The following is a 26,774-nucleotide window of genomic DNA, read 5'->3' as shown; positions in this document are numbered from 1 at the left end:
TTTGTCATTCTACAGTACTACAGTGTAATTGTAGTAAACAGTGCAACTAACCTATGCTGCTTTGAAACTTAAACTATATAGTCAAAGCTAGGTTAAAATGTGGATTTCATGTCTGCCTCATGAACTGAGGGAACTCTGAGGAATGGAAGAATCTGTGGAATGAAGCTGAACTAATACTGTCTCAATTATTAACCAAATGGTATACTTGCTTTAACATGGAGACAGAACCTCCGAGATATCTGAAACTGCTGTCATATCAGGCACACAACTGGCTCACTCCCTCAGATTTCATTTTCAGTAAAGTGGTGGTACAGTGATATTCTGGTAACATGTCTGCCTTGGAAGCTGGAGACTGAGAGTAAGCAATCGGGTCCCACACTTGCATTTTCACCCTCTTCTCTAGATCTTGAGTGGTGGTCTGGACACTAGTTATTTGGATGAGACCATAAATCAACGTCCGGTGTGGAGCATACGTAAAAGAACCTATGGCAGCAAAACAGTTTCTCCTGGCAAATTTCTATAGAAAAAGCCACTCTGATAGAAAAACAACTACAATTCAAGGCAGGAGGGAAAAACAAACAGAACCCCCCCCCCAAAAAAAAAAACAAAAACAAAAAAACAAAAAACACCACCACTGTCTGCCTGGGGAGAACAGCCTGAATTTCACAAAAAAAGAAAGCAATTATGAAAATACAAGATTCCATTAAGAGTCCTGAATTTTTTTTGTACCGACCCATCAGCAGATCATGTGGTAAAAATGCCCTGACATTAACTTCTGTCAGTAGACCATGCCCTGCCTCCAGTGGAATGAACTGATGGATTACTTATTTTTTCTCCAGTAAAAAGAAAAAAAAGAAAAGAAAAAAAAAGTATATACATTCAAAAGTTTTATCTTAACAGTTGAAAGAAACAGGAAGGCACAAGAATTCAACATCTCAGTTAACCATAAAAGCAACATATATGATAAAAATTCATGGAGTAAGATGACTGTGAATGTGTTGGAACTGTTTACAACATGACACCCTCATCCCTTCCTAACTACATCATGAGTAGCCTGCTGCCTATGTTGATGAGTTTATCTACGTTAGTAAAAGGTGGGTGTCGCTTCAATGTACTCAGCGCTGCACAAACACATCTGTAACAACTCTCAAATACATGTGCAGGGTGCATAAAACAGTCTAGTAAATGCAACACAAGTCAGCATGCTAGCCATGCCATGACACTTCTCACAGTCAAGCTATAATGACATGAAAAAAACATTTCAAAATCTGTATATGCACATGTTTCAATCTTAAAAGACAATTTAAAACAGGTATTTTCTACACTTTGTGGAGCCACATTGACAGATCATGCGATACTTCATCTTTTGCTGTGAAGCCATTTTTTCATGCTTGTCGTCAGATGCAGTATGAGGTTTGACCTTGCTTGGTGAGGTGGGCGGGGTTGCTTGCCCTTTAGATGGCGACACTGGAGCTGTGGTCTTGGCTGGTGACCTTGGTGGCCTTGTCCGGGCCTTGGAAGGTGAAGAAGCCTCTTCTTGTGGCAGTTTGTCTGTAACACCAGACACCATTCATATCTCTACATAGTAATCAAAGGATAAAACTGGACAGGATGACAAAATATATGTTTTGTTTCTTTAAAATGCCAGCTGTACTTTTCATGATTTGTAGCCAATGCTCTTGCAGTTGAATGATAATAAAGAAGGTGCTGAAACACAAGTCTATGATAAATGCCTAGCAAAGGATATTTTAATTTACATTATACAAGCCCTTAATGCAGCACAGATTAAAAAAAAAAAAAAAAAAAAAAAAAAAAAAAAAAAAAAAAATATATATATATATATATATATATATATATATATATATATATATATATAATTTCACATATAACCCATGACACACAATCAGTTCCACTAAATTTTGCCGAAGTTGTTCAACATGTAAATATGAGAAAAAGAGGAAATGAGAGTCACTCTTTGATGCAGTAACATATATGCTTCAACTCATACAAGTACGAACCAATGACATAAATCAGTCTGAACCAGCCAAGAACATGAAACCTGGTACCCATGCAGGTCTGAATCCTCCCAAATCAGGAGAGAGTGAAAATGCAATAAAATTTAGTCGCTTGATGCAGTCTGCAGGAACGAAAGATGGCTGCCAGAAAAGAGGACACTGCATGCCCAAGTAGAAGGGAAGTAATATACTAAGGGAGTGTACTTGCCGCGGCTACTTTTGATTTCTCCGCTTGGGCGGAGTTGTAGTTTGCATATGACTGGAATTAGACCCCTGCTGGAGTCCGCACCAGTGGGTCACGGAACAGAATGTGATATATCAAATTCAGTTTTAACATCCTTACCCAGACCGACTGACAACGCTTGTTCAGATTCTGTATGGGCGTCGACGCCGACATTCGCTGAATCAGGCTCAGCACTGGGCTCCACAGCATTGTCGTTCGACAGATCAGGGGCTTCCAAGTCTGGAGAGGAGTGCAGAGGAAAGGCCAGACTTCCATGGCTGGTCAGAGACTGTGTCGTATCACCTGCATAATGTAAGAAAGCAAAGACTGTTGTGCAAATGACCTAGTGTTTGTAAAGTGCTTAGAGCTTGGTCTCTGACCGAAGATAGATAATAATAATAATAATAATAATAATGGATACTTATATAGCACACTATCCAGAAATCTGCTCTAGGTGCTTTACAAAAACGCTTTTGATAACATAAAACATTATATCTATGTTACATACACACACCAAAATGTGACCACAAACACACACACACACGCATGCACGCACGTACGCGCACACACACACGCACGCACGCACACACACACACACACTGCATACATACATTTTAACATACATGTGTATCTAACAGCTACCCTAACAAATACGCACGCATAGGCAGGCACAAACTTACATAAACACACGCACACACAATACACATTCATATACATGCATGTAGTTGTGGACCTGCCACAATTGAACTTATTGCTGAGGGAAAAGGTGAGTTTTGAGACGAGATTTGAAAGATGCGAGGGAATCAGAGTGACGGAGGTTATCAGGGAGCTTGTTCCACGTCTTTGGCGATTGAAAAGAAAACGATCTGTGTCCATAGGTCTTACTTCTGACGTGAGGTATCCTGAGAAGTCGAGTATCAGAGGAAGAACGGAGCTGGCGAGACGGGGTATAGATATGGATGAGTTCAGAAAGATACTTGGGGCCAGATCCGTTGACTGCAGAAAAGGTCAGAGTGGATAGCTTATAGTCTATTCGATCAGAAACAGGCAACCAGTGGAGAGACTGAAGGAGAGGAGAAACATGGTCAAATTTAGAAGCTCTGCAAATGAGTCTGGCAGCGTTATTCTGAATTCGTTGGAGTCTGTCTAACAGGTATTTGGGAAGGCCGGCCAAAAGAGAGTTGCAGTAATCCAATCTTGAGAGAACCAGAGAGCATACAAGTGTCTTGGTTGCATCGGTTGAGAGATAGTGGCGGATAGAGCTGATTCTACGCAGTTCCAAATAGGCAACTTTACAGATATTCGAAATGTGCTGTTGGAAGGAAAGAGACTGGTCCAGGATTACACCAAGACTGCGAACAGAGGGAGAAAGTGAAACAGGTGTGCTATTGATCAGAACAGAGTCAGGAAAGGAAGGATGTTGACGAAACTTCTTTGGACAGGTTATCATCAATTCAGTCTTATCATCATTTAATTGCAGCTTGTTGAGAGTCATCCAGTCCTTTAGGCCAGCAATGCACTAGATGCTACATAAGTATCCATATCATCATCATCTTGAAAATGTTGTGGAAAATAAAATCTTTGCAAAGCCACTGTTTTTAAAATTACAGGGAAACGGTCCAGTTTCAACGGAAAATGGAGTTATAATCATGTAACATTGTACCTTTGTATAAGAAGAAAAAAAACAACAAAAAACAGAGAGACAGAGGAGCAGAGACAGAAAGGAAGCATGGTGACAGAAAATATGTGAACAAAGGCTTCTGCATGTATACAGCTGGTGTATTCTTACCCTTTTCTGAAAGAAAAATGAACACACTATCTAATTACGACAATATGCATAAACTTATTTATTTTGCAATAGGAAAATTCCCAGAATGAGGCAGGCAGAAATTTCCATTCAGGGCACCCAAGGGCTTAAGAGCACTGTGATCCTCCCCCCCTTCCCCCCAAAAAAGTCTGTATTGTAGTATTTCTACACAAAAACAAATTTACCATGCTAAGCCTGCACACTTACCCTTACCTCCACAAACTTAATGCTCAAAGAAATAGCATAAACTGACCCCTGTGGAATGACGGGGCATCTGCCCTTCTGGATATTCTGTGCTAGAAATAGGAGGAGTTTGTATTATACTCCATGTTTGGTGTTTACATATACTTACCATGTCAAACTGATGCAAACTAGGCCTATGGTTTGCTCTGTTTGGCCAAATTTCGCGCGGCTAACGGTGAAAAGACGCCCCTCTTAGTCTGGCCCGCTCTTAGCCAATCAAACGCCTCTAACAGCTATAAGCGCTGAATCATTCCGTGGCCATGAATGAAAATGCCCCATGAGAACCACGGCGGAGACGCGGGGACGGACGGGCGGGCATTCGAGTTTGACATGGTAAGTATATGTAAACACCAAACATGGAGTATAATACAAACTCCTCCTTTTGGTGTCATATACTGTACCATGTCAAACTGATGCAGAATTTAAAGCAAATGGAGGAGGGCAACGCCTACTGGTTCGTATGGGGAGCCCTTGAAACTGAGACGGCAGTGTTAGCCGCGACAAAGGAAATCCCCTTGGAACCGTCAGCCCTGGTCATACGGAAATCCCGGAGGTAGAAGTTGATGAAGGGATTCTCCGACCGCCAGAAGGCTGCCTCCAAGACATGCTGCAGTGGTACCGAGTGCTGGAAAGCAGCCGAAGTAGCTATGGCCCGCACTTCGTGTGTTCTGGGATTAAGACAGCTGAGATCCTTGTGTGCATGAGAGTAGGCTCTACGAATGACTTGGACGCCTATGGCGAGACCTATTGCAATAGTATTTGAGGCACCGAACGGGGCAGAGATGCCTATCTTCATCATCTTGTGCCAGAATATCCGACAAAGGTCTGACCCTCAGAGAGGGGGAAGGGACCTCGGGGTCTTGGTTCTTAGCCAGAAACTCTGGAAGGAAACGAAGAGTGATGGAACCATCTCTGTGGAATGCTAGATCTTGTGGCAGACCACTAAGACCATGAATCTCACTTCTACGACGGCCCGTGGCCAGCAACAGAAGGAAAGTGGTCTTGAGAGTGAGCAGGTCAAAAGGAATAGTCCCCAATGGCTCAAAGGGCTGTTTTCGAATGAAATCCAGCACCAGGAACAAGTCCCAGAGGGGCACTCTTCTGGGATTCCTAGCTTCCTTCAGAGAGGCGCCCCTAGCCACTTCTCTGAGCAGGAAATCAGCTTCAAAAGCGGGACCACCTAGCTGTTTGATAGTGGTACAAATGGCAGACCTGTACCCTCTCACAGAACTAGCAGACAGGTTGAGAACCGAGGAGCAGTGAGCCAAAAAGTTGGCCAGCTGCATGCTCGTAGGGTTAGTAGGGGGAATGTTCTGAGCTGTACACCAACTCAGCCATTTCTTCCATCGAAAGTCATACAGAGTCTCTGTTCCCTCCCTCCTGGCTTTGGAGACTATGGAGAGGAGGTCGGAGGAGGCACCCCCCTTGGTCAGCGCGGCGGACACAGAGGCTGACCGAGGGGTGGAAGACTTCAATGGTGATGCTGACAGATCCGCCCGCACAGCAGCCACGCGTGCAGGTGGAGCATTTGAGGATTGGAGTGAGGAATGCCCGAACGAGGCTGCCTCAGCAGATGAGGTTTGGTTTCCAGTTCCAGTGGTGGAACATGTGTCAGGGACTGAAGGACCGGAAACCAGGGCTGGGCTGGCCATTTCGGCGCAATGAGGATCATCTGCGGGCGTTCCAACCTGGCTTTCCGTATCACCTTGGACAGGATTGGAAAGGGAGGAAACGCGTAGGCAATCAGACTGCTCCAGTCTAGAGAGAGAGCGTCCACTGCCCATGCTTCTGGGTCGGCGACTGGAGAGACGTACGTGGGAAGTCTCTTGCTGAACCTTGTCGCAAAGAGGTCCACCATCGGCCGGAACCACTGTTCCCACACTCCTTGCAGGGTGTCCTTGTCCAGGGTCCACTCTGTGTGTATGACACTCTTGGACCTGCTGAGAGCATCTGCCAAAATGTTGTCTTTCCCTGCTATGTGTCTCGCTGAAAGTGCAATGCCCCTGCTGTGGCACCAACGGAGGAGAGCCTCGGTCCGCAGAGAGAGGTCTGCCGAGTGCGCTCCGCCCCCTTTGTTCACGTAACAAGCGACTGTTGTGTTGTCCGTGAACAAGCGAATGGTCTTGCCTTTGGCCTCCGCTATGAAGTGCTGGAGAGCCCTGCGAACTGCCTCCAGTTCCAGAACATTGATGTGGCATAGGCGCTCCTCCGGGGACCAAGTCCCTGCTGCATGGAGTGAGTCCATGTGGGCTCCCCAGCCCATGGAGGAGGCGTCTGTGAATAGTGCCACCTGAAGAGTAGGTGGGGCTATGGGCACCCCCTGTGTCAGAAGAGGGGTGGTTAACCACTCTGATGTCACCTCGAGGAACCACTCGCCCAGACATATCCGGGTATCCCATGGCTGAGTGCTCTGGGACCACCGTAGCCTGAGTGCCCTCTGAAGAGGGCGCTTGAGAACCCTGCCCAGAGGGATGAGAGGTGCCATGGACTCCATCATGCCCAGGAGGGAAGACAGTGTCCGCGCCGTTGCTTGGGAGGAATGGCGCAAGTGGTTGAGGAGGCCTGCCAGACGGTCCCACCGATCTGGCGTCGGAGAGACTATCATGGACCGCGTGTCGAATCTCATCCCTAAGAAGTCGAAGGACTGGCTCGGGGACAGATCGCATTTCTCCTGGTTCGTGATGAAGCCCAGTTGGGAGCACAGGTCTAGAAGTCTGGCTGTATGACTCTGGCACAGAGCCTGTGACTGGGCCAGAATAAGCCAGTCGTCCAGGTACACACAGAGCCGAATGGACTCCGACCGGACGATTGACACCAATTCCCGCACCACCTTGGTAAACAGGAAAGGGGCAAGGGACAGACCAAATGGGAGGGCAGAGAACTGGAACACTCTGTCCCTCCACACGAACCTCAGGTACCGGCGGGATGCCGGGTGGATGAGGATATGGAAATAAGCATCTTTCAGATCGATGGACGTCGCCCAATCTCCCTGTTGCATGGTCTCCCGAATCTGTGCCTGTGTGTCCATCTTGAATTTCATCTTGGGGAGGAAACTGTTGAGGGGGGACAAGTCCAGGACTGGTCTCCACCCTCCGGAGACTTTTGGAATCACGAACAACCGGCCGTAAAAACCGGGGCCCGGGTCCGAGAGTTGAGATATCGCCCCTATGAGGAGTAGGTGCGATATCTCTTTCTCTAAGACGCTCTCCTGCTCCATCGAGCTGGGCACATAAGGAGGCGGAGTGGATCTTAGAGGGGGGCGGTCCCCCACCCAAGGGAGCATGTACCCCGACTCTAGCACCGACACAATCCAGTCGTTGAGTCCCAGAGCACGCCACTGATGCGCGTGCCGGGACAAGTTTCCTACTTGGAGGGGCTGAACGACTGGCGGTGCTGAATCGGGGCCCAGTCATTGGGGGTGCTGCCTTCTGGCCTTGGGCATGGCCGGACGGCTTGGACGGCCATGAGGTGGTTTGTTCCTCTGCCGCTGATTCTGAGCACGCCGCTTTGGCTTAGGAGGCGAGGTATATGGAGGAGCCCTGGTGGCGGGTCTCTTCAAAGGCATAGAACCCTGGCGCCCCTGGGAGGATTGGGCTAAATATGAGGCCACCTCCCGGTTTGTCTCTGCCCTGTGGCTGACAAAATGCGGCGCATACTGGCCGAAGAGGGAGTGCTGCTGTGCTGGGATGGACCGCAGAGCAGCCCTCTCCTCTACTGGAATGTTAGAGAGGCGGAGAACAGCATCCCGCCGCGCTAGCACCGTATTGAAGTGAAGGCTGGTAGCTGCGTCTGCAGCTGCCGTGAGACCAGACGCTACTCGATTGCCAAAAGTGTTTAACCTCGGGTCTGAGAAGAGGCCAGGCAGGCCAGAGGAAGGAGACTCCGTGTCCTGCTGAACTGGACGTCGTTCCCACAGCTCATTGGCTCTGTGGAGGAACGCGTCAAAGAAGGTATAAGCCGTGGACACCTCGAGGAGGCAGCGGCGGGCCAGTTTGTCCCACTCTGCAAATGTCTTAAAGGGAAGAGTAGCTGAGGTGGGGAAGGTGGTGCGCTGTGAGACCAACATCCTGTCCTGCGCGGAGGGCTCTGCTTCCCTGTAGGCAGGGTGGTCCTGTGTGTACCAGGACCACACTCCTCCCTTGGAGGGATCTTTAAGGAACTTGCCTGGGGCAAAAGCGCCCGGGGCAGAGAGTGACTCCCTGCCTGGAGGAGGGATGGAAGCAGCACCCCTGACGGTGCGGGCTGGCTTATTAAGCCACTCCTGAGCCATTTCTGGCACTCTGAGTCGCCTTGTGGTTCTGGAGTTAGAGTCACCTGACCGTAGGAGGGTTAAGGGTGACAAAGTTGCCTGAGGGACTGATTCAGCATGTGTGACCCTATTGGGGAGGGTCAGTTCGAGCTCGGCAAAGTCCGAGTTTGGTTCAGGCTGGTCCCTAGGGAGGCGTGGGCTCCATCTGTCGCACTGGGATGGGGGCGAAGAGTGCTCATCTGCTTGTTCGTCCTCATCCGAAGACAGGGGCTGTCCTTCTTGTTCACAGTCCATCCCCTGTTGGGTGCCATCCCAAGTGGATGTACCCACGGGGGCGTCCTGTGGGCTGTGGTCAGCCCAGCGGGATGAGCTGGGGCGATCCCGAGCAGGGACCCTGGTCTCCTCTGTTATGTCCTTGACACCTGAAGAGGGTGGGGAGTGTGTGGACCGTAGGTCCAACCATGCTTGGGATGGTGGGTGCCACACCTTCTCAGAGAGAGCGTCCCTGGACGCCAGAGGGACCCACGAGTGCTGTGAGGGGACGAACACCCACTCATCTCCTTTTAGGACCGAGGGCTGGGTAGGTGGGACCAGCAGGCTCCCACGGGCTGAGCGGGGTCCCTCAGCTGCCGTCGGTCCTGAAAAGGAAGCCGTAGTGACCGTGGTGGTCACCTGCGTGCTGACAGAGGACCTATTCGAGGCTGTAGTGTTAACACTGGTCGAGGAGCTCGACCTGCCCAACGAAGAGTCAATCCCTCTTGTCGGGGCTGTGTGTGTCACTCTGTGGTCTGTGCTGGGTTGGGTCCGGTGGGGAGCGGACCAGGGGTTAGTCCCTGGTCCTCCCGGGAACCCAGCATGCACCATAGGTGCACCCCAGTACGGGTAGAATGGGGGATACCACCCGTGGGCACCAGCCATCCCGTGACCCCAGCCCCAAGGGTCACTGGTGCCTTGACCTCGTTGAAGGGAAAAGCCTGGCCAAGTCGGAGGGAGGTCAGGTCCGACTTGGGTGTCAGACAGGCCGAAAGGCCGGCGGTCTGACTGCCCGGAACCGCCTGACACGCGCGGGACTCCCCCAGCAGGGGAGACCGGCCGGATAGCGGGGAGACCTGCAGAGCAGGTTGCCACGCGCCCAGAATCCCCTCCCGTGGGGAGACTGGGGTGGCTTGGCCCGGGGTGGGCTAAGTGGAGGTCCCCCCCCGGAACCAACTGTTTTTCTCCCCCAGGAGGAGGTGGGGGAGGGGGGTCGACCGAGGAGGGAGGAGGGGAAACAGCACTGGGGCCCCTGAGGGCCGTCTCCGTGTGGGGACCCGGATAACGGCGGGGGGCGGCCTCCCCTTGGGAGTCCGCACCCAGCCGCGAGTTCCCACCACCAAGAGAGGACGTGCTACTCCCCCTTCCACCCGCCTCGCGCTGGGACACTTCGGGAGGTGACGCTCGAATCCCTTTCCCCCCGGTCCCCTTCATGACCGTTTTATCGGGACGAGCGTCCCCTCCGCGATCAGCGTCTGCAGACGCATCGCCGCGGTCCCTATCGGGAGAAATCATGAGCTCCGGGCCTGGGAGAGTCTCTTGATGAGTATCTCTGCCAGCATCATGATCCCTGCCTTCGTAGGATGGCAAACGAGGCATGGTACCGCGCGTAAGCACCCAGCGAACAATACGAACCCCAACAGAGAAAGGAAAGACAGGATCGACTCAGAGGTAGAAAATACGAAGAAATCGAGGGGGCCGAGTTGAAACGAGTACACAGAATGTAAGCACAATACACATGCAAGCCGCATACAACAAAATAAGGCCAAATGAAAACGCTTAATAGCCAAAAAAAGCGTTAGACGAGACAGAGCGAAAACCTGACAAGATGGCGTGGAGAGCCTTGGCCAAAGGAATGATTCAGCGCTTATAGCTGTTAGAGGCGTTTGATTGGCTAAGAGCGGGCCAGACTAAGAGGGGCGTCTTTTCACCGTTAGCCGCGCGAAATTTGGCCAAACAGAGCAAACCATAGGCCTAGTTTGCATCAGTTTGACATGGTACAGTATATGACACCAAATTACTCTTTTCCATTGATATTTTGTTTCTGCCTTTTCACCCTGTATGCTTTCTCAGTCCATTCACCTTTCTTTTTTTTTTCCAGCAAACTTTGACACTTTTCTCTCTTTTCCACTCTATGATGTACTATGTGTGCCAATTTGCTCTGGTGATTAGGTAGTGATATGTAAACACTGGGATGGACACTAGCTGTACACTCTGCAGAATTATTTGCCTTGTGGCCGTTCATAGAAAGTATTTTGTGTATGGCCTTGAAGTTGTTTTTTTGTGTGTGTGTTTTTTTTATATATATATATATTTTTCTTTAAACAATTCTACATATTCTGGAGCTGATAAATCAAACAGATGGGATAACGTCCTCAGTACAACCAAACGTCATTTGCTTTAGTTCAAGGAGCTTAATGGTTGAGATAATGTCATGAACTTTGCTGTTTGCATGTTTGTTTCTTTTTAACCCCCCTCCACACCCTGCAAGATGTGACAGGGCTTTCTATGGTTAACATGGCTGAATTTTCAATTATTATTATTATTTTTTTAAATTCATTTCGGCAGTCAAGATATGGCCGGCCCTCCGAGGTCCGCTGGATTATAACATATAAGCAAGAATGTCAAACATAAAGCGATGACATATTGTGTTTGTAACAAACCTGTCATCATGTAGTCGAAGGTCAGCTCCTCCCCCTTCTCTATGTCACGGTCAGCAAACAGGCAGATGCGAGGCAACCGGGGATCCAGTGTGTTGATCCATACACCAAACACCACCAGGTTTGGCTCGCACTGCACAAATGGGTGTCAACAGTAACAACAATTGTTTCTGATTTCAAAACAATAATTTGAAATAGAAATAATTTTAGAAATACCAAACAGTGATAACAATTATTTTTATTCTACAATTCTAAACTCCGTTTCACACACAACTATTAAAATATATCATTGTATGATAGAAATGTTACATTCTTACTTCTAAAAATCCAAACAAGCAAAAATGTCATGTTCTATTGGAATCCTAAATTCTCTCTCTTTACCTTTCAACTTATCTTTCTTTATCTCTCAAATGAAATACATAACAAAGAAATAAAGATTTCATGGATCACATGTGATTCTTGCTGAACAACAAAAGTATACCAAACAAATCAGTTGGCACATTTCTAGTGAATACTATATAAATGTGCAGTCTTAGTGTCTCAATACTAGTGCCAACAAGATTGTTAGAACACACAAAATTACATGTTCTAATTAGCTTTTATTTTTTCAAAAAAATTTCATGCACACACATAATCCACACATATATGACACATACATCATATCATAAACAAAAAACACCAGAACATTCACCCCTTCTTTTTCTCCCTCAACTCTGTAAATAGTCATTGGAGTGCCGCACCCCTAAAATATTCATAAATTGTTCAAATGCAAACAGAGATTTGAATTGGAAAAAAAAACAAAAAAAACAAACAAACAAAAAAAACAACAAAAAAACAAACAAACCCCACAACAAAACAATACCTACTGAATGGTTAACAAAATGTGAGACATTGCCATAGTAGCCAGCATCAACGGTGAAGGGGCAGTCCCCGTCATTGTAATCCAGGTCAAAGAGGTAGGTGCGGCATTCTGCGTCATAGACTTTCCCTCTCCTTTCTGCTTCTTCATTCGTGATCACCTGCAAAATAGGTCACGTGTGACAGTTATCTGTGTGTGTGTGTGTGCGCGCGTGGGTATATCCGTATGTGTGCATGCATATGATCTCGTGCATGCGTGTGTGGGATTTAAGCATAACACATAAACTGATAAAGAACAACATCAGAAATCAAAGAACACAAATCTGCAAAATATACAGTTCAATTCAGTTCGGTTCAGAGCAAAGGTGACAGCCCAGGGCCATCTCTGGATGTTAACACATGAAATAAATCACGCAAATAAAACCATACAAGGTGAGAACAATCCTGTCATATAATTAAATTATATACTCGCAGCAACCATACCAAGAATATGCCCCTCACATTTCCAACACTTCACAGGATTAACAAAAATGTAATGGATTACATTATCATATAGATGATAAACAGAACAACAGAAAATGCAGCAAAAAGGCAAATTAGGTAACAATTATTTGGTGGCCCTCCCAAAACTCCACTTACAAAACCATTAAAAGTGCCCATTTTTTTAAAGTTCAGTACAAATGACACACTGACTTGAGTAATAGGATTCTGGGCCTTTTGTAAGATCACAATGATTAAGGCAATAAATCATCCTGGATCAGTGAATGCCACTTTAATTTATTGAATGAAGTGAAAGTCACAAAACATGCTTAGCGTTAATGGGTCACTGGCTGATGTGTTCTAAACAATGTGTTAAGTTCATTATTCATTATATTAACATAACTGGGCTGAGTTCATGAAAAAGAAAAAAGAAAGAGCAAAAAAGAACGAATGCAAGTAGTAAAACTTTTCAGTGGTATGTTAACATCTCCTGTGAGGCAAATTCAGCAATAGCAGTGATCCTGGACACTCGACCAGCCCAATGAAATCTGCTTAAACATCTTATTCACGGCAGAACTGACAAAATGTGTTCAACTTCAAGTCTGTATAGTGCGCAAAATACTCCTACCTCTCCTCCATTAGACCGCTGGAGAGTTCCGTGCTTACATAACTTACTAAGGCGCATCACATGATCTGTGCTCGGCGCCAAGTTATTGTGTGAAAAACACACATCTATGACAAATATTTTAGATTTGACTCTCTGTCACACTATTGACCACTGGAAAGATCTGTGATTAAATGACTTATAGAGGCGTGTCACATGATCTGTGCTCTTTAAGTTGATTGGCTCTCTGAAATTTTGAGCAACAAAGGCAATCGACAGAGGCAGAACGTGCGAAATAGCAGGTTTCTTTTTTCAATATTTTGCTATTTTTTGTGTCTGCATACGATGGCACTTCAAGTTCAATGTCCAGAGTTTGGCTGTTACAATGGAGGCTACCAACTGAAGAAATGGAGGATAGCATGTTTACTGCTTTTGTGTATGTCTATAGACCTTGTTCGTTAGAAAAAAAAACTGGAGTAATTTGCCCTTGATTAAGCCGGAAACAGAATTCGTGGGGAGTCTCTAAAAGCGAAAGTTGTGATTTCGTTGATCGCATTTGTGTAAATGCTTCACAATGGGTCTGGGGAAAACGGGAGGAAAGAAGTATTGTGTGCACTGTTCGAACTTCAAAGGAAAAAAAGGTGACATCGCAACGAATACCAGCCGCAAACTGAATGCATAGAGCGTGGCGAGCTCAGAATCACTTCGTGAACTGAAAAGGACCGCACCCTTAGTGGCGATGATATTCCTACACTTTTCACGAACAAGGTCTTCAAAACAAGCACGGTATGTGATATTTTGAATCGAATATTCATTTTTTATGTATCAAAATATATTTGTTTCAATTCAACAGCCAAGCCTAAGAATGTTTTGGGTCTGATTTCTAAAAGTGGGATAATTAAACTGTCTTCACTTCTCACACACTTATCAGTCTAATGTTTGAATCCAAAAGCACAATTTAACCTTTAAAACGGAGAATTACAGTAACCAGCTGACTGGTCTTTTTCAACTTCCAGTCACCAATGTTTTATACATGCATGTATATGAATGTGTATTGTGTGTGCGTGTGTCTATGTAAGTTTGTGCCTGCCTATGTGTGCGTATGTGTTAGAGTAGCTGTTAGATACACATGTATGTTAAAATGTATGTATGCAGTGTGTGTGTGTGTGTGCGTGCGTGCGTGTGTGTGTGTGGTCACATTTTGGTGTGTGTATGTAACATAGATATAATGTTTTATGTTATCAAAAACGTTTTTGTAAAGCACCTAGAGCAGATTTCTGGATAGTGTGCTATATAAGTATCCATTATTATTATTATTATTATCATTCAACTGGATTTTTGTGTGTGTGTTTGTTTGTTGGTCACATTCTTAGCTGTGATATTTATTCAGCACAGATATATGCATCTCTGACACATAGTACAAAACTGACTAGTGTACCCCTGAAACAAACACGACACAGAATTTCCACTGTACAACATTTGTCAGCACATAGTTCTTTCAAGTGGAAATGCTTGCACATTTTCAGAAAGTGCTCTAACAATGATACTGAGACAGTGAGATCCTTGCTACTTCCACAGGCAATGTGAATGTTTACACACACACACACACAGATAAAGCATTGTTAATGTTACTGTTGCAAAATTAAACAACTCACTGGCTTGAGATTCTGCACATGCATGATGCAGTGAATAGATCTGACACATTTTGGGGGTTGTATGAAGTTTGACTGAAAATGTGTAACTAAAACAAATGTCATATCATTCAAGCTATAATTATATATTCTTTTCTTTTTTTTGTCACAGCTGTCAGATGTGCAAGTCCAAGAAGACATCACCACTACTTATGCATCAGCAGTGGAAACCAATGCTGCTGACAGTAAATTGAGTAATTTTACAAAATTTAACAAATTTAGAAGTGAAAATATGCAATGATCTGACAGCTTTGCTTCCACCTTTACACCAATCTGACACTGATGACACAGTGAAAGATGACTTATTAGGGCCTGAAGACTGTTTTGTCAAAACATTTAGACTGAAGGGGGGTTACAGTAGTGGGTGTCAATTTGTAGAGTGTGTGAGTGTGTGTGTGTTAGTTGAGAGCAGATTGATTCAGGTGGATCATTGGTATTAACAAATTGTGTAAGACACTCAGATTATTATCTGTGTATGAAGTTTTTTTTTTAAGCTTTCTTCTTGGGAATTGTGGAGTTTGAATGCTCCTGATATATTTTTTTCATACTGATGTGAACAAATATTGCAACTGTTTATATACTGTTTATATTTATCTGATATAATATTGATTTATATGCAATATATACATCACTTGTATACAAGAGATAATTTGATTTCAACAGCCAAAGCTTATACCCACTGCTTGCTAATGGTATTGATCATAATTCATATGGTGTATTTAAATAAGAAACCGTTGCTGTGATTTTTCTTCTCTTTGAGGGAGAAAGGTGGGGGGTGGGGAGGGGTGCAGTGTGGTTCAAAGCAGTTAAGATTCACTGCAGAGTTTTGTTTGTTTTTTTCTTTCTGATTATGGGAAAAACAACAACAAAACTTTGTGAAAGTAGACACTGAACTTCAATACAGATGTATATCTCACACACACACACACGCACAACATCCAAAACTAAATGGTGCTCACATCATAAATAAATCAAATTGTTTACACAATTGTCCATTGTTTAGCATTTAGATATCAATGAATGATACAAAAAAAGAAAAGAAAATATCTAATCAAAGTGATTTTCTTCAAGTCAGTTTGTGTTTGACTCAGACCTGTTTACACTGCATTTTGTAAACAGTCAAAATTTGATTGTACAGATTTGACAAGCAAGCAATAAGAAAAAAAAAAAAATGATTAAAGATAATACAGGAAATAAAAGATGGGGGGGAGGGGCATGCAAATGTAAATAAATGCAAATATTTACACTAAGAATTTACAGCACTACCAGTTTCTAAAAAAAAAATGGCATCAAAGAGAAAACTGGTAATCCTTTGGCCAGTTGTTAGATACATTGAACTTACAGGTTTCCAAAAAAGAAATACATATTCTAATCTGGTGAAAGTACAATCATATCCATTTTGGGTAAACAGCCCAGCTGATTGTACCAGACTGGTGTGTCTGAATGTCTGGGAGTCTTGAGAAGACTTATCAGTGCATGTCACTTGTAATGATGAATGAGTGAGTACTGTATGCACACATGCATGCATGCTACACCATAAGATGAAATCATTCTTTACTTGCAGTTAATCATCAATGCAACTGTGATGAAACACATGAATCAGTCTTGATGATGATTATTTTTAATCAAATTCCATGCACAGCTCCACCACTCTTCTCCCCACAATTTCCATGCTAAACTGCACCACTCATTTCCCCACAGATTTCCATGCTCAACTCCAACACTCTCCTCCCCACTATATATGTATTAAAAAGTCATGTGATAGAAAAGCCAGAAAAAGGTCAAATTCACTGGAACAGCAATGGCCATTTTCTCAAGTCTGAAATCTGTTTTTAGAAGGCGTGCGCACGCGCACACACACACAGACACTCACTCATACTATGTAGCAACAATATGAAATGCTAGAATGTTTATAGATTCTGATTGAATGGGTCACACACAGGAGCGATACTGTTTTCTTTTGTTCAGTTGTTAAAAATCTGCGGCTGGGAGGTTTATGTCGCCGTGACAGCAGAAATGTCTCTGTGACAGCAGAAACTGACTTGACTTCGCCTTCTTGTTTCTGGTTCCACGACAATTGAAAATCTTTGCACGACGAACAAGTTCAACTTTCGCACTACTTATCAGTTGTCCGTTCTTTTTTAAAAATACTCTTTCGGTTCTTTAACTTTCGTGGATTCAAGCGCACTTTCAGTTTCAGCGGACAGAGTCGCCATGTTGCCTTATCCAGACGTCCCAAGGTGAAGGGGCTGAACTTTTCACTGACTTCCGGTTTTCTAACGAACAAGGTCTATAGATGCCTTTGACATTGCTCAAATTTCTAGTAAAAGTTAGATGTGCATGCGCAAGGTCCAAGACGGCCATGGAACTCTTCAGCGATCCATTGTGATTTTGTGAAGCACTAGTCAACAAAGCAAAACAAAACCACCCTTCTGTAGTCAATAGATACTCTATTCTGATAATTACAACAGTAACTACAAATATCTGCATTTTGTTATCAGCCCATTCAATTCCCCCACCCCCAATACAAAATAATAAATGATAACTAGGATAATGTACCATTTCTGGATTAGTGGATAAGGTACCATTCTAACTGGTTCCAAATCATCATGTACATCAATTCTGGGTTATATATAAATACCCCCCCCCCTTTTTTTTTTTCCCCAAAGACATAAATCCTTATATTCAGTTCAGGAATATAATTGTTATATATTTTAAAACAACTTCTGATAATACATATTTTGCTCAAATTCTCAGGACTCTAAAAACCTGACAATTTATATTCCTGACGAAAAGAAATGACAACCCTTACCTCTCCCACATACTCCATGACAAAAGTGCCCTTTTTGATCTTCTGCATGGTCTTCACTCCCCAGCCACGACCGTTGGATGTGCGGAAAACGCAGACTTTGATCTTGCGGCCTTCCTGTACCACCCTGTTAGGACATTCGGGACCACACTTGCACCGTTTGTTGCACTCATAGATGGGGGTGCCTCTGGGAACTCTCAACCGCTTCCACCTGTAATAGGCAAACTCAGAGCCACAAGCTGTTCCACAGCAAGATTTCTTCTCGTCAAAGCAGTTCTCACACTCACATCCGATGAGTGGATCCTGAGGTATTTCGATGCCCTCCCCTGCTCGATAGTCATTGATGTACTCAAAATTCTCGGGCGGTCCTTCCAGATCAACCTCATTCTCAACCAAGATCGGCGCAGGATCAGTGCTGATGGTATTCAGTTTCCGTTCCCATTCCTTCAGAGCGTTCTGAATCTCCTTCTTCTTCAGCTTGTATACTTTTTTCTTGGTGTTGGCGTAGTTGGGTGCGGTGGAGGAGAACTTTGGCCTCATAATGCGGTCATGGCTGGACACCAGGCCTTTGTGGATGATCTGTTTGCTTTTGGGGCCGATGCGATTCTTGTGCATAGTCAACAGCTGCAAGGGGGACATGTCCGATGATATAGGAGAACACCACAGTTTATGGAAGATTTCGTCCACCTTACGTCTCTTCGTGATCTGGGCGCTCTCAGAGATCTTGGGCAAGCTACGTTTGACTGGTGTTTTAGAATTGCTCTTTTTGCAGGCAGCCAGGTAGTCAGCAACGACCGTAGGGCAATGAAGATTTTCTGCTGGTTCCCAGCTGTTATGGAAATGACTCCAGCCCTGCCACTTGATCAGGTAGTACCTCTTGCCCTGAAAGTAAATCATAAGCACACTGATACAAATTTCAATTCTACTGTAAAAACAATGAAAATAGACAAAAGAACCTATTTTCAGTGCTAAACTTTATCATGTTTTAAGCCTAGCTGACCTTTTACAGGGTGATGGGGTATGCAATTATTCACCAGCTGAGTGATATCATTACCATCAGACCTGCTGAGCTGAATGGTTCTATGAGTACGACCAGCAGAATTTTGGGTAAACAACTTAAATAACAACAACAACAAAACCCTGCAAATCCCAGTTCATAAGACCAACATTTCTAACTTGTACTGTTGGATGAAGTAAATTTTTAGTTTCTTCTTTTTTTCTGACAAACTCATATTGTTCCACGATTAAGGCCAGAACATAATGGATCACGACCAACTAATGCCATGGCGGACAAACTGAAAGTGTCACAACATTAAGAGATTTTGATTCTAAAAAAAAAAACCAACTAACCCAAAACATTACACAAGTACATGCATACTATTTTAATCATGTATGCAACATGTCAGCAGTCCATAAAACATTGACAAAGAGCTTTAAAATAGGAAAAAAAAAAAAAAAAAAAATGCTTCAGAGGAAAACCGAGTGAGATAGAGTTGCTTTTTTGCTGCTGTTGTTCTTGTTTTTAGCATTTTTCTTCCCCCCCTTTAAAAAAACAAAAACAAAAAAACTTGTGATTCACACAAACTAACATGAAAGGGGACAAAACAGACAACATACACACACACTAGAGCAAGCAAAAATGAAAAAATACATAATTACATTTTCAAACATAACTGATAATATTTAAATCAGGTGGAGATTAACTGGGCTGCAGTTTTGGTGACCACAGATAGTCTGAGATATGGCAACCCCTCTTAACTCTAGTTTAAGAACAATTCATATTTTCAGGGGAACAGTTTCTTTTTTCTTCTCAGGAACATTCATTCTGCAAACTACTTTGAGATGCTAGAAAACACTATATAAAATAACAATACAGTTATTCATATTATACCAATGATGAGTGAAGTTGAACATTCACCATGAAGCTGCCTGTCAGTGTCACATATAAAATAATATATCTAAACAAACTTACATCTTCATCTGCATGGTCCAAAATGTCTTCAACTTCATAGTCTTCATCTTCTTCCCATGCAATGAATCCATCATCCACCACTGAAACAGAAAAAGTCCATGTTAAATTTCAATACACATACCATTAAAAAATCAACTGTTTAAAAACTAACTTCTGAAAAAGAACCAGACTGCTAAATGCAAAACAAAAAAGGAAAATAATCTTGTATTGTGATTGTTCTTAATGTCTGTTATTTTTTTTAGTAAAAACAAAAAAATCTTGGTGGACTGTTGCTGGAGGGACGTGGTGGCGGTCTCCACTCTGAAAGGGACACTCACTCAGTCTGGCTTAGCGATTAAGCCATTATTGTCATTAGTACTATAATAGGGGGCTTAGTATGTGGTGTCCTAAGTATGCTTTACCAGAACAGGCACTACTGAACACCACCAAAGTGACTCTGGGTCTCCTCTGGTGTGTGGCCTCTTGATGACCGAACAACACTGGTTCCTTGAGGGTGCAGATACTGGAACTGTGATAAACAAACTCCACTGTGGCTTTGTGCAGGAGACTCAGAATCAGCAGTGTGGGAGTAACGCCATTAAAAACCTGATGGTGCATTTAAAAAAAAAAAAATAAAATAAATAAAAATCTCCATTCACCTCTCAGCTTTACTTTTGTACCTAACTCAAATTGAACACTGAAAGTGAAAAAGTAGCGAAAGGAAACATATTTGTTGACAGATAAATCCTCAGTAAAACTGAAAGTATTGAAAGTCAACAAAGAAAAGTCTTTATCCAATCCAAGACATTTACTGAGTTAACATCATCAACTCTGCCACTTACAACAGCAAAGCGTTCAAAATTCCCCAAAGCCTCATCAAACAATACAAGAAATGAAGACTTCTTTTTGAGTGTGTGTGTGTGGTGTAAATCAGTTTTCAACTGAAACTGGAACTGGGATTTTGGTCTTGAAACAGCAGAACGATCATCAGTTAACTGTTTCCACACAATGCTCAATACGCTGACCCACCACTGTCTGCAGCACAGTTCTCCATTCATCATATTTAATAATTTATGCCTTTTGGTGGTGACTTGCACACAAATCAAGATGACATCTGAATGACAACAAAGTTTAAGAAGGTTGAGCTTCTCTCCAGCTCCTGCGTAAGAAAGAGACAAAAAAAGTGTAAGAAATAACTGATCTCCTCTGTTCATTCCAGCAGTTCTCACCAGCTGTCAACTCTGTCCAGGATCCCAGAGTCTACTCAGCCACATCAAACACAGTGTCACAGTAAAAATGGAATGCACAGTTGTTAGTATTTAGGAAATGGCTTCATTTGGAAGGAAACTTGAGTTGAATAATTTTTTTTTTTAAAAGAAAAGAAAAAAAAGAGAGAGGAAAAATGTGTTCAGCAACAACAACAAAAAAAAGTTTCTTACACAGCAGCAATAACAAGACAGCTGAGGAACATAACCTTAAAAGTTACATATTTTATAAGTAAAAAACAATAAAACTGATCAGGTGAGTGTCATAAACTGATGAAGAGGTCCATAAATATTTGCAGAGAAATATTAATTTGAATACAGTCTATCTAGTTATTAGCATCAATCAAAGACAATGACAGTGAAGTACTTCTGTGTTTGTGGGCCAGAACTCACATGTTCACTCAGATCCTAGGATTGTGTGGTGTATTTGTATGACCATGTTAACCCTGTCATTCACTAATTCTGGCAGTCATGCTTCATATTTTGGGGTGTGCATGCTAGACATGTTCAGGTTGACACAACCCACAGCCCTGAATGATAATACACATTATGAGGTATTTAATATGCGATTTTGATCTTCTGCACCTTAAATATGCACGAACAAAATTAAGAGTCTAAGCATGTCTGCACAAATATTGACCAAAGATATCTAAGTAATCACTTTGACCATTCATTCATCATGCACCCATACTGGGCTCAAACTTAGGTCCTTCAGGTAGAAAGCCCATCTCTTTGTTTGAACCATTTGGCTTTTGCACCCAAAGGATTTTAAATCAAACTTAATACATACAAAATCTCCTGATATTTTAGTTCATGAGTCCATGCAAATGGACAAAAATAACTGTGGGATGTTTGGGGAGACAGAGGAAGGAGGGGTGCGGGGGTGGGGGTTAAGCATTCGGTGGTCTTAAAACTGGGACCATCAGCAGAATATTGAAATGGGTTGATGAAGTCTGATACTGCTTTTAATTTATTTAGTTTAACCCGTCCAGTGCCAGAGAATTTGTGAAGAAAGGTGCTCTCCCCCTGACAGGGAATTTTGAGGAATCAGGGGTAATAATCTTTTTTTTAAATTCTAGCACAAAAACTATAGGAGATGCAGGATGAGACTATTGAGAGCAAATATTTTTGTGAAAGAAAATAAATATGGATTCTAAATCCAGGCTTTCCCCTCAATCATTATAAATTTAGGTAACAGTGGAACTGTTCAGGCATTTCAAAGTGAAGATAATCTTTATGCATTTAAAAAGTCTATTCCAATTTCCAGCTTCTACAGAATGACACCCAGAAAGAAAACAGACAAAATACAGCTGGAAATAGCATGCTTATTGTCTAATATATGCCTGTAAAAGAAAAGAAAATGGCTTTTATCGTAGTTTAAAGTTTATGGTAACAACCAAACACTTATAGTCATGTAGGTGAATAACTGTCCCACTCCCAGCAATGACATACATGAGTTTGGTCAAGATAAAAAGTCAATCAAGTTCTAAGAGAGTGAGTTTTTCTTGCACCTAAAAGGGTCCCCCCTTTAGAGGAGAGAGGCTTTGATGATATTCCCCCTCTTCTGGTTGTAACTGATCCGACAAAGCATCTGCATGAAAAAGTATTTAAAAAACAAACAAACATGCGGTTCCCATCTATCATCTGTCAAACTGGGTTTCAAGAAAATCATGGATGATTGGTTACTGCCATTCCCAGCAGTTGATCACTGAAAAGACAAATCATTGACAGCTAGGCCACGCCCACTTGACTCCATCCTCTATCTGGTCTTCAACCTACTGTCTTATAGTTTTTCCACTTCTCTATCTCTCCTCTCCCTCTTCTCAAACTGTGTGAAAGTACCATGCCTTCAGAAATGATGTCTGACTGGATAGATGGACTGAAAAAAAAGTCGATGGTTGTTAGTTTCGTCACTGTCGTTATCATCACCTTCGAGTTCAAATTAATCATAAAACAAGACAGATCCATCTCCCATCGTTATACTCATGAATACATTTACCAAAGTTGTGTAAATCCGCTGACTGAGACAATTGTCTTCACTTGAAAAAGTGACGCCTTTTTAGCAAGTGAGTCAAACCCTCCTTCCAAGTGGTCCAGTTTGCAAATCATTATTGAGAAAGGAAGGGTCTTCCACCTGATGTATGCTCACTTAAAAAGTATGTTAATAATCCAGATACAGTAAACTAACCATTCACATATGCTCACTTTAAAAGTATGTTAATAATCCAGATACATTAAACTAACCATTTAGAGTGTTTGTATGTTTATGTTCATTGTATCAAACCAAGGAAAAACTGAAATACATGCAGGATGTCAGTGGACATGTCACTATGGCAACATTTTCAGCAGGATGTCAGCTGATATAGGCACTCAACTGGTTTTAATCATTTGTTGTAATATTTGCATTGTTCACTGATCAAATATTTGACATCACTTTGGAGTTTTCACATTCACACAGATGTATGTTATGTCTAACTGATGTAAAGTACAAACACCAATTGCAGTCTACACACATAAAACATACAAACACAGGCACCCCTGCACACAAACTGGCAATATCCACTATTTTCCCTCTCAAGACGGAATGAGTGGTGTTCACAACAAGGTTTGAACAATCACACAGAGGAGTGGAGGGGAAGAAATATAAATATACCCCACTAACTTAGTGATTATAAGGTCAAGCTATAGTATAATTCATAATTATTGTGTTCTGCAGAATAAATATAACTAGCATAGTAGCAGTAGAACTAGAAAGAAGGGATGGGGGTGGGTGGGGTTGCTGACAGGCAGGGTGTGTGTGTGTGTGTGTGTGTGTGTGTGTGTGTGTGAACTAAACTTGGGGAATAGTGGGGAGGCGGTGTGTAAAATCTACTCTGTTGTCACGGGCAGGAAGCCAGTCTGGACTTGAAGCAGTCCAGTGACTTAGCTGTGACAACTTCCTGGGGCAGTGTTTTCCATTTTGGGATGGTAGCAGGGATGTCACAGTTGCTGGTGCTGTTTTTTTCTGGAGCTCAGCCTGCTGTCTCATGGTCTTGGTAGGCAGACTGAGCTGATGGAGATGAGACCATGGTGAAACTTGTAAAACATATCCAGGAGAGGTTTTTTCCATCTAACTTGTGTGAGTTACCAGTTGAGGGAGTTATGGATGTAGTTGACATGTCGTCTGTCGATGTTAGTTATTGACCCATCTTGCTGCCTGACACTGGACCTTTTTTGATTGCCTGGGCATTGTATGCATTTTTTGTTGTCTTTTCTTTTCATATCTTGAGGATGTGCGGAAGAAAGCCTTGGTCTTGTTCGTTTTGCTGGTTGTAGAACTGATGTGGTATCCCCAGCGCTGGTCGTCTTGGATGGTCACACCAAGGTATTTTGTGGTGTTGATGTGTTTTCCTGGCCAGTTTATTTGTCAATACAATAAAAGATGGTGTTGAAAATCTATTAGTCTTCTCTTGCAAATATACATATATATATATATATATATATATATATATATATATATATATACACGTATCAACAGACTGTGACCGATGTAGAGAATGTATGCATGCAATACGATCAATGCGACTGCGAGTCGGCGATACACACTGAAGCGGAACTGTAGTCTGCACATGATCATGTGATGTATTCTGTGCATTCAAATCCAATGTATGCAAACAAGTTTATTCAAGTTAACATGCACATTTTTGCATGGACCAACTAGGCTTGTGCATAATTAGGCTGCTTTCAGAGAATATCAGTCTTCCGTCTTTCGCAATCCTTTGCGATCATCATTGATTCGTTATCTGATTGTCCGTTATGCGTCGTTACACTAGCTCGTCATGACAAAGTAAATTATCGATCATATGTCGCTGTATTTGTAATGCATACTTACATTTGCTGACAAGCTTCTGCGCTGCTGACGGTCCCAATTTCTGCAAAGTTTGATATACCAGAAACTTGTTCGTCTCTGTGGAAAACCTTAAGTTTTCCGTCTGACACGCTCGTTGAAGTCCCACCACATCTGACAGGCACCGAACATTTGCTCTTTCCATACGCTCCTCTTCCATTCTAATTACAGATCACAATGGAGCCTGTTATTATTTCTTGTTTGTTTGTTTCTTTGTTTCCAATTACCGATCTCCCATACCATCTGCCTTGTTGCGTACAATACCTCAGCGACAATAGTTTTTGCTTCCAAAGCACCGATTCATTTTTGGAGGGCGAGCGCTTCAAGCCAGAGCGATTCTGATTGGCTTAAAATATTACAGCGGGGGAGAACTGCTGCAGCCCGAAGTACGTTCCCGCCATTCCGGTCCATGGGCCCGTGAATGACACAAAAAGAGGTTGCAGCGCCTTCATATATGCAAAAGTATTTCTTGGTCACATTGCTTGCACATCAGGCATATTTTGTACCTTATCAACATGATTTGTCAATAATAAGCAACGATCACATTTCTGATAGGCCAGTCCCTGATAATTATATAAATAGTGCATCATCTATCTGTATTATTAAAAAAAACAAAATCTTCACACAATCTAATCGATACAGGTGTACATGGAAATAATGCACATTTCATTCACCAGGAACTTAATCATCTGTGACTAACATAACAGCCGATTATAGTTTTCCCTCTGATCTGTCTCAGCCTTCTTCCATAGCCACCCTACTCCATTTTTTGTTTGTTTTGGTTTTGTTGTGTACTGCCATTTTACCTGATTTATCATTCTGTGCTTTTCTGTTTATTGGCTTCCTTGTTTTCTTTCTCTTTCTTTCCGTCATACTTATTATTTTCTTCATTTTTATTGTTTTTTCATGTTACCTGTTTGCTGTCCCTGTCTGTTGAATACAGCACTGTCTCCCCCCCCCCCCCCCCTTTTCTTTCATGGTTCCTTTTCTCTCCTTTGTTTCCTTTCATTTTTGTAACCACTTGTTTTCTTAAGTGTAGTTTCACCTGTCTTAGTTTGTTAATCTTTCTCTTTAAACCGTTTCTTTGTAAAATCATCCTTACTTGGTTTCATTTTCAATTGCTTATTTTCATTTTCAATCAGTTAACCCTTTGACCTTTTTGTTGCATTCTCTTTGTTTCAGAACTTACCTTTATTTTCATCTTCTTTTTTTTCTTCTCAATGCCTGACCACTGTGTTTAATCCATGCATATGTCGGGTATCTGCTTTTTTGTGTGGTTATGTAGATGTGGTGCAACGTTTGAATTAATCCAAATGTACATAGATTTGTCTGCATATTTTGACAGTTTTGATAGTCTCCTTGAAACTGAAACATTCTTTCTTGATGTTTACTGCTTGAACACAACTTTGGCATCTTTGAAAAAAAATAATTTTTTTTTTTAAAGTTTAATAAGGTGTGCCATGCAGCAGATATGGATTAGTCTACATATCTTGACTTCTCCTTGAAACTGGAACATTTTCTTTATCTGCTTACAACTTGAACAGTCATCACTTCCATTCTTTTGTGTTTTTCCTGTCCTAATTTGTAGTTTGGATTTGTCTTTCCTTACTCGGTGCATGTGTGTGTGCATGTATGTGTCTGTACATGTGTGAGAAAAAAAAGAGAGGCAGAAAGACCGAAACAGAAAGAAAAATACAGGAGGAGAGAAAGAGAACCAGCTGAGGGTAAGCCAGTGAGTGTGAGCATCAGATGGTGCACATGCATGTATGTTGGGAGTGGGGAGGTTGCAATGTGTCAGTGAATGGTGTCAAGTGTGCCTGTGTGTACATGCTCGCATGTGTTACTGCACAGGAACATTCACACCTGCTGTAAACAATGGTGGAGAGCCTGTAGACATGTTCAATTTAATTACAATTGTTCATGAAGCTGGTGAACAGTGCCAACTTGGTATGTGTGTGCAATCTCATGCATGATATAGCCCCTTTGAGGACAAATGTGCC

The 26,774-nt window shown here is 42.8% G+C and overlaps 1 protein-coding gene across 1 annotated transcript; it reads right to left on the bottom strand.

Moving 5' to 3' along the window:
• Positions 1 to 1,454: 1,454 nt before the first annotated feature.
• LOC143284971 (histone-lysine N-methyltransferase SUV39H2-like) lies at positions 1,455 to 24,919 on the bottom strand. Its single transcript, XM_076592132.1, has 7 exons — positions 24,760 to 24,919; positions 19,645 to 19,724; positions 17,676 to 18,554; positions 12,097 to 12,249; positions 11,234 to 11,363; positions 2,373 to 2,541; positions 1,455 to 1,551 (listed from the first exon to the last, which is right to left on the bottom strand). Exons 1-7 carry the CDS (start codon positions 24,917 to 24,919, stop codon positions 1,455 to 1,457), a joined length of 1,668 nt encoding a protein of 555 aa, XP_076448247.1.
• Positions 24,920 to 26,774: the final 1,855 nt, after the last annotated feature.

This window comes from Babylonia areolata, chromosome 8 (genome assembly GCF_041734735.1).
Source record: "Babylonia areolata isolate BAREFJ2019XMU chromosome 8, ASM4173473v1, whole genome shotgun sequence".
In the NCBI taxonomy this organism is placed as follows: domain Eukaryota; kingdom Metazoa; phylum Mollusca; class Gastropoda; order Neogastropoda; family Buccinidae; genus Babylonia; species Babylonia areolata.
The sequence above is the reverse complement of the archived record's forward strand: the minus strand, read 5'-3'. Positions and strand labels throughout refer to the sequence as shown.

Coding starts and splice junctions, on each gene's coding strand:
- LOC143284971 (XM_076592132.1), bottom strand. CDS start 24,919: ATGGAAAGAGCAAATGTTCGGTGCCTGTCAGATGTGGTGGGACTTCAA. Junction 18,555..19,644: donor TGGACCATGCAGATGAAGAT/GTAAGTTTGTTT, acceptor ATTTACTTTCAG/GGCAAGAGGTACTACCTGAT. Junction 2,542..11,233: donor CTTCGACTACATGATGACAG/GTTTGTTACAAA, acceptor TACATTATGCAG/GTGATACGACACAGTCTCTG.